Raw genomic sequence first — 12257 nt, 5'->3', positions numbered from 1 at the left:
TGGACACGGTCAGTCCACATTATTGGCAGCTTAGAGGCAAATGAATGAATGGAGCTTTGAGACTGAACAACCCTCAGGGTTGAAATATACTAGTGAGACTATGTGGAGAAGCTTGTGTTGCTGCTGTCTCCTCCGTACCTGTTGTGAGAGAGGCCTTCAGTTTACAGGTCTTTTAGGCATCTCTCAAGAGCTCTAAGCTCACAACAAACATTTAATTAAAAGAGTAGATCCTAACTATGCACTGTCAGGCCCTTTTGGCAATTCTCACTTCATGAAGGTCTACACCAGTTGTAACAGTGGAGGGGAAAATATGTTCCAGTGTTCATTTACACGGTAATCTTTTTGGAGCAGGGACAGCACGGAGCCCAATGGGCGCAGAACCTGACTAAGGTCTTTCAGTGCTACTGCAATATAAATAAGGCTACAAGAGTTTTTGGGAACCTTAAACAGTAGCACAACTCTCCTGCCTGGCTCGGTAAACTTTTGTCTGTCCTTTTCCCCCAATAATAATCATTTTTTTTCAGGACAGATGAAATGTCTGTAAGGCCACTGATCTTCCAAGTGGTGGAGTGTGTGTGTTTGATGATAACCACAAGAATTCCTGTGCTGCATCCTTACTTTTAAACATCCATATGCTCTGTGGTGGTATATTTACCCAGCCCATCATGGCCTCTTTAGGACAGGAGACTTCAGTTGTCTGCATTGCCACTGCATTGCAAAGCCTCTTTATGTGGATGCTTACCTTCCTTTTCCCATTTGACAAGAAACATTGTGGTCTTTAGCCTGGCTAAGGCTATCAGGACTGTGTGGAGCAACAAGCCCTAGAACTGTCACTGACCACTTCACAAGCATGTAAACAGAACCTACATGGTGACAGGCTTTAAAGGTCTATCTTCCTGATAAAAATGCAGCCTCATGGCTCCAAAAGGGTTTGTCATGACTGTGAGTACTGCTTCATGGACACAAACCTGCAGTAACACTAATCCTTTTAGAGGACTGTTGCCCTGTTGATCTAGTTAGTTCCAAAGGCAGCAAGGCATGGTATGTTCTGGTCTGTCTCTGTCTAAAAATGTTCCCCATAGTGAATTATTATGCAGTTAACCAGGAGCTTTCTGGTTTTATACACTAAGCCTCAGCCATAGCTGGAGAAAGGTTACAGGACTAGGTGGATCACTAATCTCCATATTTTTGGAATAGGAAGTTCCTTTACTGTTATGCTGTGAATATAGACACATGCTTTAATAGTACTTGTTTAAGGAAGAGGTTTATATTAAGAATGGTCACATTATTGACATTGTGATCATAGGTCAAACCTGGGATAATTTAACTGACATGGAAATTTATTTAGAAGGCCCTGGCACACTTCTATTTCCCTACAGCCCAGGAGTTCAAGGCTGACCATTCAGAATGTTCGGGTTATACATATACTGTAATGGAAAGCCTGGGTCAAAGGTGAGTTCTACTAACAGACCTTATTTGTAGAACTCTAATATAATTAGAAAGTTACCAAAAAAAAAAAAAGCATTTATCATGTGTTACCTGTAAAGGCATAGCAGTGGGGGATCTTGACCTTGGTCATTTCTCAGACTATAAGTCTAATGAAGGTCACCTTTCCCATGATGTCTACAAGGTGTTCAATCATTTATCCGTATCCAATTTTTATTCATAATTTAAATAAACCACATCTTGCCATCCTTACTGGATCAGCCTATTCTGTTAATCTTGGTGATTTAGAGAATCTACCCAACTGCTTTAGGCTTCCTATCACAGCTCATCCCTACCTCTCCAAATGGCTCTCATATCTGTGGCAAGCAGAAGTTAAAATGGCTGAGAGAGCGCTTTGACTCGGTCAGTTGAAAAAAATCTCTCTTTTTAAAGAAAACAATTTGTCCCATGGGAGCTGGGATTCTCGCGTTAAAGAGAGTGAGGGAATGGGGCAGAACCTTAGATGCAGCTGCTCATTTCATAGGATTCCATCTTTTTTATTGATTGTCTTTAAGCATTCTGCCACCTCAGTGATTTAGTATCTTCCAATGACAGGTTAGATTGGGTTGTTAGAGACTTTTAAAGCAATGGTTTGTGTGAAATGAGGTGGTGGTTCAAGTCCAGTTTCCAGTGGCCCAAATCTTCACATCACAACTGTCTGCAAAGATAGGTAACAGAAAATTCCTCTCATCCCTAGGGTTGCACTCCACTGGGAATTGAGACGTGGACAATAGTGGGGAAGACAGAGGAAGAGTGATTTGGAAAGAAGTTGTGTTCCCTGGGGCTGTGCTGCACCTCTTAGGGAGACAGAGAGGTGCTTTTAGACTCCAGGGCTTTACATTTACCTTCTTTCACCAATCAGAATTTTTTTTTTAAGTAAAACTAACATGTTGGAAACAGAAGGGAGGGAGCATGCTGTGCTGCCTACACCTAGAGCTCTAGTGTCTTCCAAATTGTCGCAGCTTTTCTATGCAACTTTGGCCACAGTACTTAATCTTCTGCCTTAATTTCCCCATCTGTAAAGCAGTGATAATACTTGGCTACGGCAGGATTGTTGTGGGGCTCAGCGGAGTCCTCTGAAGCAGCAAAATCCCCTGATGAAATTGCCCTAGCATGGAAATTGCTGTAATTATGGACAGGGCCATGCCAATCCATTCGCTGAACAGGGTGGATGAGGCCTTGTGGGGCAGGAGCTGGTCTGCAGCTGTGTTCCTTCTTTCGCACCTCGGGGCGCAGTCAGAAGCGCTGTAGCCAGGCCTTTAGGAAGTGGGGGGGGGGGGTGAGGGCCCTGTATTTACCCGAACCCCCCGTGCACGCTCTGACTGCACCCAGCCCCGCGCTGGCAGAAGCCATCACGGCGAGAGGGCCGCGCCTGCCTTAGCAGCACCCTGGCCGCGCGCTCCCGCGCACACACCCTCGCACCCAGGCGGGGGAGCGCACGGACTGGCTCGCTCCGCTCCGAACGGCGCCGTTCTTCTGAAGCCCCGCCCCCTACCCAATCACTGTTTGACGCCGGCTCCCCCCCCTCCCCGCCCAGCGCAAGGGGGATGACGCAAACGCTGGCCCGCGAAGGGACTACAGCTCCCGGCGGCCCCTGCGCGCCCCAGTATCCTAGCCGCTGAGCTGACGTCACCAACCGGGAGAATAAGATGGCGGCCGGCAAGGGGAAGCCTGTGACTGCCGCAGCGGCCGGGGCCCCGGCAGGCTACACGGGTAACGGGCTGGGGCTGTCTGTGGGAGGGGTTTAAAGGGGGGAACGTCTAGCCCGAAACCCAGGGGTCCCCCCACCCCAGCGTAGCCCCAGGGGCTGGTCAGGCCCAGCTTTCCCCTCACGCGCCGCCGGACGCGCGGGAGCCCTCTGGGCCCCGCTTCTTACACCCTCCGGCCCGCGCCGCCGCCGCCGCCTGGCTTGGGCGCGGGTTGCTCCGCAGGCTGCCGTCCCCGCGCCTGCCTGCCTGCCCCGCAGGGCACCGGTCCCGTGGCCCCCTCCCTGGCCTGGTGCCACAGCACAGCCAGAAGCCCCAATGTCATGAGCAGGGATCCCCGTTTTCTGTGACCCCCCCCGGTCCTCCCGCCACAAAAAAATTCTTGGATTAAAAAACCATAAGTCTGTCCCCCCCCCCCCCATGATTAAAATGAAACGCTGAGCTTAAGTTTCCCTAGCCACGTTATGTACAGGTATCAACTGAACACAATGTTTTACTGATTTATTTACAATTTTTAAACAAGCTGCTGTCAATTATTACAATAAAATTAACAGACTTGCTCTCTGGCCGCCCAGCTCTGAAGGCAATACCATACCAAACCAACTTTATTTCTTTGCTGCTGGCGGCCATGCTGCCTTCAGAGCGGGGTGCCAGACCAGCAGCTGCTGCTTTCCGCTCTGCCTTCGGAGCTGGGTGGCTGGAGGGTGGCAGCTGCTGGCCAAGCACCCAACTCTGAAGGTGGCACTGCTGCCAGCAGCTTTTCATGCTCTCCTCCCCTCCAGAATACATTCCAGGCACCCCCCACACACCCCACCACCACCACCACCCCGCAGTTTGAGAACCTATGGAATATGTGATACTGGTACTTCCAGTAAAATGTAGTTAATATATGTTTTTATTTTTTCACAAAATGTAAAATTTAAAGAGTCTGTAAAAATGCAAATTCTGTGTTTTTTCCATGGCAAATGGATTTCTAGGATTGCTGGTTATGAGTAAAGCACTTTGCACCTTGACACACTTTCCTGACTGGTCAGGACTGGTGGGTGTTGAGGGAGATCCAAAGATTTATTTGTGGGAGCCAGGTAGAACCTAGTTAGGCAATGAAGTCAGCAACTGATGGTGTTGCCTCCTAAAATGCTTTCTGGAACTTGATGCTCTGCTGAAGTCAGTTGCTGTAAATTGCTACATCTCTTTAAAAATTGTCCCTTTTAGCCGTTCCAGTTAAGCTTTCTGAGAAGCAACAGTCACCTCACTACCTGTATGTGAAAGAGCACAAAGTCAGAGAAGGCACCGATAATACCTACCCTCCACACCGTACTCTCTTTGTCCTAAATATCCCCCCGTATTGCACAAAGGTAAGTTGTTGGTAGGGTTGCCAACTTTGGTTGGACAAATTCCTGGGGATTTCATCACATGACATAATCTTTAATTCCTGGAGACTCCAGGACAATCCTGGAGGATTGGCAACCCTAGTTGTTCGGCTGGAAGAGTTATGAAAGGAATATGTGAATGTGGTCTTTTTACTGGGGGCTGAAGCATAACCAGAAGAGCAGAGAGGGATGCTGTAACAAATACCGGAACTCCTCACTTAATGTCGTCCTGGTTGAGGTTGTTTTGTTGTTATGTTGCTGATCAATTAGAGAACATGCTCATTTAAAGTTGCGCAATGCTCCCTTATAATGTTTAGCAGCTGTCTGCTTTGTCCACTGCTTGCAGAAAGAGTAGCCCATTGCAGCTAGCTGGTGGGGGCTTGGAACCAGGGTGGACTGGCAGCCCCCCTATCAGCACCCCACTCCCCTAAATGCCCAGTGCGGCAGCCGCCCAGCAGGCTATTAATTGCCAGGCAGTTCAGCTGTCCCTCCCCCCCATTGCCATGTGCTGCTTCTGCCTTGGAGCTTCTCCTGGGAGCCTCCTGCTTGCTTGCAAGAGGGGAGGGGAGGGGAGGGGAAGAGGGGTGCTAATGCCAGGGTGTCCCGCTCCCTCCCCTCCTTTATCCCATCCCCACAGAGCACGGGGACACACGATAGGGCTCAAGACGGAGGGAACTTGCTGATCTACTTAAAAAGGCAGTGTACTCAGAGTGGGGTCAGCATATTTAAAGGGGCAATGCGTCTCTCTCACACGTGCATGCACGCACACGGTGTGTGTCTCTGTCTCTCTCTCACACGTGCACGCACACCATAGCACTTTGGAAAGTGGAGGGAGTGGTGCACTCCAGTGGGATAGTGTGGGTTCATTGGCATGGGTTCAGTTTCCGCAGGGAATGTTTGCAGCCACTGCCATGCATCTATTGTGTTTCCTCCCTCCGTTTGTGCTGCCTTGTAGAGTGTGAGGCTACATTAACAGCAATGTGTTAACCCTTGAGGGCTCAGCCATATGCTAGTTCATCATTTAGCAGTAAGGCATTCCCTGGGAAATATCCCACCCTCTGACTCCACTACCTCAACCAAGCTTCACAATAATCATTGCTATGTACAGTATTAAATTGTTTGTTTAAAACTTGTACTCTGTGTGTGTATATATATTTATTTATTTCTCTGGAACCTAACCCCTCCCCCCCCTTTACATTAATTCTTATGGGGAAATTAGATTCACTTAACATTGTTTCACTTAAAGTACCATTTTTCAGGAACATAACTACAACATGAAGTGAGGAGTTACTGTATGTTAGTACTTGTATGGGAGAGCTGCACGGTGCAAACGGTGGTGCAGGGAGAGGGTGACGATGACATAGTAAAGGTCGTGCTTCCCTCTGAGGCTTTGTCTAGAATAAGGAAAAATGTGTTTTGTTTGTTAGCTATAACCCCATTTGAAATGCCACTTGGGATCTAGTATAGATGCAGTTTAATACCTTTTAAACCCAGGTTAGCTAGTCAAAGACAACCATAGTGTGGAGCCAAAAGTTCACCTTGACTAGCTAACGAGTTTTTGTAAAATCACCCTTTGTCCTCGTTACTAGTTACAGGGGGATCACTGAAGCCCATGTCTGTCTTTCTTGCCTGTAAGAAAGATAAATTTGCCTGGTGCTCCTCCCATTTTGTGACAAATCCAGTAACCATGGGAAGTTGCCACAGATTTGCCCATGCAACTATCCCAAGGGAGCTGCAGTGCTTCTGGAGCTTATTGATTCTACTAGGGACTCTGTTACACCAGTTCCACAAGGAAACTGGTGTAAGCTTGTTCAATCAGCACAGAGGTGTAGGATATCAGTGCATTTAAAGGTCCAACTGATAGGCCATCTCACTGACCAAAGGATTAGCGGGGCTTCACAGGAGCTGGGTTTGATCTTCATTCCAATCTCACTCCTAAAATGTGTCTGTGCTTCAAAAGTTTGTGCATGTTTTTTGGCCACGATGCAGCTACACAGAAGGATAAGCTGATACAGACACAGCTCAGGAGTTCTTGGCACTGTGTTCTGAAAATCTGCTGTGAGCAAATCTTTTCTAACAGTGATGAAAACATGTGAGTCCTGTGCTCACTATAATTTATCCCAGAGCAGTTGCACCACTATTTGAAAACAGGTACAAAACATGAGTGTGTGCACTCCCTTGTGGGCTGGGGGTGCTGCAGAGGCTAGGTCTGGCTCCCTAGTGGTAGGTGCGCTACCAGATGGGAGACCCAGGCGAGGGGGGCTTGCTCCTTGATCTACCAGTTGCAGGAAACATTGTGAGGCATCAAACTCTGCCTGTGAGGGGAATATCAGAGGGCTTCCTTGTCACTCAGCATTGACAGCTGCAGATGAGTACAGGGAGAGAGTTATAAACCATCCTCAGCTGGGAGGATGGTGATGGCTGCAGTGTGGAATCTTTGCAAGTAGGAGGGAAACGGGTACAGTGGAGTGGGTAGCCTCCATCTCCCCACAGGAGGGCACACAGGTGAGCCCTGGTCACTTTTCTCTCTCTCCCTTGTATTAAGGCATGTCTGTCCAGGCTGTTTTCTTGCTGCTCATCTGTCCAATCTGTGAACGTGTGTGAGAAACCGGGGCCACGAGAGAAACCAGAGGCGTCCAAGTCCAAATTCTTCAATCTCAAGACAGTTCCGGTAAAGCTCAAGGGAGACTCTGAGAGGAGCAGAGGGAAAGGGGGCATGCTGTAGGAGCTAGGATGGGAAGAAACCTGAGGTGTTGGTGGTGAAAGAGGCCTCCTGAGGGATTCTTCAATTTTTTTTAACTGTCTCCTGGCAACCCCAGTGCTGGCTGGAGCCTTATTTCTCTAATAAAGCTGCTCGTTCTGTGGAACTGCTCGCTCTGAGGGTGCTGATTGTCACTGACTGTACCAATCTGCTGCCTTTTCCCTAGGGATTCCGAGTGGCTTACGTGGTGTTTAAGAATCCAGCTGGGATACAGGCAGCCAAGTCCCTATCACTGCAGGGCCCTCTGATGATATCTTCAGAGAGTCACCCTGTGAAAACCGGTATCTGCAGTAAGTCATCTGGTGCTCTCCAGACTTGTCGGGGGGAGGGTGTATTGGAGGGGTGTCTCATCTTGGCTATACCCCGTGCCATAAAAGTGCCATCCAGGTTGTGTGTCAATCACCCCTCAACAGTGATTCTCACGTGCCGCAGGTTGAGCTGGGAGTTGTCTAGCATTTCCCATCCCTTCTCCTTTTGTTCTGCATTCCCTGTATTCCTCACTCATCCCACATGGAGCGTCTCATGCTAGTGGGAGGACTTAGTTCCTGATCACAGGCTCCATAACCAGCTACTCTGGAAGGGGTGGGGAGGTCTACAAGGGAGTTGCAGTTGTCACCCTTGTATGGTGCCTTGGTCACTCAAATGGTTGTGCGGCCCTTATCCATAGTCTTTCAGTATCTTCTCTGGTTTGGGAGAGTTGGCCTTGACTTGCTTACAACTGAGAATGAGACTAGTCCCCATTCCTATGGCACCATGCATTGAAAGATCCCAGTGTGCTTTACTGACATGAATGAACTATCCAGCTGGGAGCACAGTCTATGGCAGAGCCAGGATTTCCTGTGCTTTGGTGGCTCCTCCTGCTGATGCTGACATCCTCACTTTATTTAGAATGATGTGATGCACTGTAAGGAGATGTTAGGTCCTCACAGCAGAGGATGTTAAATTTGACCTTTGAATGTTTAGGGCCCTGGCTGGCTTGTGTAGTGGGGCATGAAGCCACTCTGCTCTGACATGGGATTCTCCCTGGCCCTAGATGTGAGTGGCTCTCCGCTATTCTCCTCTCACAGCTGTTTGTTGGCCTGCGTGAAAAGAGCTGGCAGGCATCAGCCCAGATCACGGTGAGAAAGGTGCCTAGGTCCCACAAACCACTGTGGCCATGTTTGTCACTCATTGGCTCCCTTGCTGGCTATCTCAGCAGGCAGGCCCTGGAGTAATGACGTGGAGACTGACCCCCTCTCTGGTCCCTAGAGTTGTTCTGTCCAGGGCTGCATTGAGGTATCTTGTTGGGGGTAGGCTCACTGCAGAGGCAGCCGCTGACCTCTTCCCTCCTTGTCTCAGAGTGGATCGCCAGTTATGCAGCTGCAGTGGTGGATCCGGCGGAGCTGAAGGCTGAAGTGGACACCTTCATGCAAGCCTATGATCAGAAAATAGCAGAGGTAGGAAGGGCTGATGAGATAAACCAGGCATGTGCTTTCTTAAAGGATTCTCTGTGCCTTGCAACTCCTTGGGGATTGTCATTGCTGACTGGCCTGTTCCTGTTCGACAAAGCAGCTCTTTGTGCAGCAGCAGGAATGCCTCAGTCTTCCAGTATGTCACATGCTGTCATAGAATCAAAGAATATCAGGGTTGGAGGGGATCTCAGGAGGTCATCTAGTCAAACTCCCTGCTCAAAGCAGGGCCAATCCCCAATTTTTGCCCCAGATCCCTAAATGGCCCCCTCAAGGATTGAACTCACAACCCTGTGTTTAGTAGGCCAATGCTCAAACCACTGAGCTATCCCTCCCCCGTCAGTTTGTCCGTGCTCTTTATCGGGGTAGCTGGCTGGGCAAGGCCTCCTGTTCGGGCCCAGCGTTGCTGTCTCCCAGTTGCTGGCAGGCAGCGCCCAGGCACTAGGTCTGACCAGGTTCCATTACCCTCCCCACAAGCTGTGGTATAGTTACCACAAACAGACCAGCTCTTGGATGACCCACTGGCTGGGATTGTAGTGCTCACATCCTCAGCCACTTTGCATCACAATTCTGTAGCTCCCCAGAACACCACCCTGGGCCTTCTTGCATGGCAGAGCAGCAGGTGCTGGGATTCTCCACGCCCTTGGGGTGTGAGGGAGGTGTTTGCTGGGTGACAGCCTCAGGAAGCTGTTGTGGAATGGGACCAGTTGGCTCATGACAGGTTTGGACTAAGCTGCATTTTCTCCCTCATCCTCCTCACGTAGGAAGAAGCCAAAGCAGAGGAGGAGGAGGGTGTTCCAGATGAGGAGGGTTGGGTGAAGGTAACACGGAAAGGCCGAAGGCCTGGACTCCCCCGGACAGAGGCTGCCAGCTTGCGGGTGCTGGAGAGGGAGAAGCGAAAAAGAGCGCGCAAGGAGCTACTCAACTTCTATGCCTGGCAGCATCGTGAGACCAAGAGAGAAAGTGAGTAGTGTAGGCAGGGGGTGACTATCTCCTTGTTCCCAAGCGTCACAGTCTGAACACCCCCCAGTCTGGGTTGTTTTGTCACCAACACTGTGACGGGTGAGAGTGGCCACCACTGCTCTCCCGAATTCCAGGCACAGCTGCAGGACAGCCAGCAGCACCACTTCAGGCTGCGATCCTGTCAGATCTTGGAAGCTAAACGGGGTTGGTTCTCTGGTCGGTATTTGGATGGGAGACCTATGAGGAAAACCCAGAGAAGTGGTGTTGATTCAGATGGTCACATTTTCCCCTTCCTAGTTAGTGCAGAAGTAATACCAAGCAGAGTGTTGTGGGGTGCTTAGGTTGCTGTCTGAATGGGACATGATCATGAGATCCTTGCTGTCTTGTTCTTCTTGATGTGATTCCATGCTAGTCTTTGTAAGAACATGTTTGCTATAGCCTCTGTCTCCTTTCCAAATTTCTGTTTAGGTGGCTGTGTTCTCAGTTCCCCCTTGAATTGCCAATGAATATAATTTTCACTGGCTGTGTACAGGCAACTGTATAAAAGTAAACAGTGTCATGGTCCACCCCAGATGGAACTGCAGCGCAGCGGTAGACAAGTGAGTCCCTGTATATGCAGCACCAAATTCAGCACTGATGCAACGGGAATTGCATCCACTTAACTTGAGTGGCTGAGCCTGCTTGTGCTGGGACTAAACTTGCTTCCCAGTCAGTAAAGAGCTTTTGAGAGCTGCCAGGGTACAAAGCTCTTGAGAAAGGTAAATTTGTTGCTCTTGGTAATGTGGCCATACCCAACCCCCCTCTTCATCCTTTCAGACATAGCCCAGCTGAGGAAGAAGTTTGAGGAGGACAAGCAGAGGATTGCACTGATGCGGGCCCAGCGCAAGTTCCGGCCATACTGAGCCACTCTGGGCGCTGCCACGTCCTTGGATGTTTCCGCGGAAGGGCGCGTTGAGAAGTTTACAGACGGAGCACGTTGAGGGGCCTCTAGGAAGTGCAGTGACACCGATTTGTTCCCTCTGCTGTAACCTGGGCCCTAAATGGGAAATCCCTGGTGGTTACAAGTGGTGGGTCGGGTGGAGCTCTTCATCTGCTGAACATGCCTCTAGTGGCAGCAAGCCCAGCACAGAGACTCCAATTAGCATGACTCATGTGCAGTTCACAGGCTGCCGCCCCTCCTGTAACCAGCCTTCATGTTTTCTCTTAGTGCACTGTCTCCTGTGGACACCCGTTATACCAGATCCCCCAGTAAGGGACGAGACCCACCCCCACTCCTGGATGACTGCAGGGGGACTGCTGCTGAATCAAAGGCAACAGAAGTCCACTGTACATGAATTGTAAATAAACTGCCCTTTTCCTATGTGCCGCCCTATTGCCTTTGTCAACCCTCAGCTCGCAGCTCTCCACATGCCTGCTTGAGTGGATGACAGGGCGGGAGGCCAAGCTAGTGTATTGCCTGCCATGGTGAGGCTCCTCCCCCTCCCTCACTGAAATGGGCACTTGTGACTCAGGGTTTGGGCAGAGTTGCTCTTTCACAGAAACTGCTCTTGTTTGGAAAGTCGGGGGAGGGGACGTGAGGGCTGGTGGTTGCAGGGGGAAATGCTCCTGTCCCCGTTAGGCCTTGCCCTGTGGCAGTTTTTCAGAAACAGCTGGGTGTGAGCACTGTGCTGGTGCTTGCAGGCTCACAGGGCAGGTGTTCCTGCTTCCCTCCCTGCTGTCAGGGATGTGGAGCACTAGGGTCCCCCATGGGCCTCCTGCTTGTTGCCTTTAGGGTACTGAGCTACTCTGGCTTATCCTCTGTTTCAGTAAATTCACAAGAAGACAGTGTCAAAGCATCTCATGTTTCTGACCAAAGGGCTGGTGCTCAAGGAGGCCTCGCTGTAGAGCTTTGTCTGGGGGAGGGAACCCCTGCAGGCTCATGATTCTCCCCCTACAAGCCCCTCAGACCCTTTCTTTCAAATAAGGGTGAATCTGTTTTAACAGTCCAGGTCTCTTTTGGAGTAAGTGGCCCCCTTTATTACAGTTAGACTAGTGCTTGGTTAGTGCATGGGAAGAGTGTGACCTCTCTTGATCACCTCTGGGGTCATTTACAAGCTAATGGATAGCTCAGCTTTGAGTAGACGCTAGAAAATGCATCACAATGGCTGCTGCTCATAGCTTAACTCTGTGTATTCCTACAGGGTTGTCTGTCTCCCTCAAGCAATGCCACCCTTTACTCCCATCGTAATACCAGATTGTGGCTTTTTGCTCAAATGCTGTACTCTCCTCAGATGCCCCTGACACCTGCCTTCTGGGAAAGGGCAAGCTGCAGCAGCCTTTCCCAGTGCAAGAAGTGCTCTGGTGTCTTGGCTCTGCATGAACATTGATTCATGGAACTCAATTAATCTTGGTATTCTTTCCTCCAACCCCCCCCCTGTATCTCTTGTAACTTGCTAAGGAGCAGAACCTGCATTGTGCACCCAGCAGCTGAGACTGCAGCTGGGGCCAGAATAAATTCATGTCAGTCCTGGCTAAAATGCTCAAT

At 49.9% G+C, this 12257-nt stretch overlaps 1 protein-coding gene across 1 annotated transcript; it reads left to right on the top strand.

Moving 5' to 3' along the window:
• The first annotated feature begins 3086 nt into the window (after window positions 1-3086).
• On the top strand, window positions 3087-11093 carry RRP7A (ribosomal RNA processing 7 homolog A). The gene is made up of 7 exons (XM_077831097.1): window positions 3087-3198; window positions 4404-4546; window positions 7107-7232; window positions 7489-7612; window positions 8661-8758; window positions 9535-9733; window positions 10550-11093. Exons 1-7 carry the CDS (start codon window positions 3135-3137, stop codon window positions 10633-10635), a joined length of 840 nt encoding a protein of 279 aa, XP_077687223.1. The 5' UTR covers window positions 3087-3134; the 3' UTR covers window positions 10636-11093.
• The last annotated feature ends 1164 nt before the right edge of the window (window positions 11094-12257 follow it).

This window comes from Eretmochelys imbricata, chromosome 1 (assembly GCF_965152235.1).
Source record: "Eretmochelys imbricata isolate rEreImb1 chromosome 1, rEreImb1.hap1, whole genome shotgun sequence".
NCBI classification, from domain to species: Eukaryota; Metazoa; Chordata; order Testudines; family Cheloniidae; genus Eretmochelys; species Eretmochelys imbricata.
Note: the sequence above shows the minus strand (reverse complement) of the source record. Positions and strands in the feature narration are given on the sequence as shown.

What these genes read in the sequence shown, in the direction of transcription:
- RRP7A (XM_077831097.1), top strand. Translation starts at nt 3,135, where the DNA reads ATGGCGGCCGGCAAGGGGAAGCCTGTGACTGCCGCAGCGGCCGGGGCC. An exon ending in GGCCCCGGCAGGCTACACGG is followed by an intron (nt 3,199 to 4,403) that starts GTAACGGGCTGG and finishes TGTCCCTTTTAG; the next exon opens with CCGTTCCAGTTAAGCTTTCT. An exon ending in TCGTGAGACCAAGAGAGAAA is followed by an intron (nt 9,734 to 10,549) that starts GTGAGTAGTGTA and finishes TCATCCTTTCAG; the next exon opens with ACATAGCCCAGCTGAGGAAG.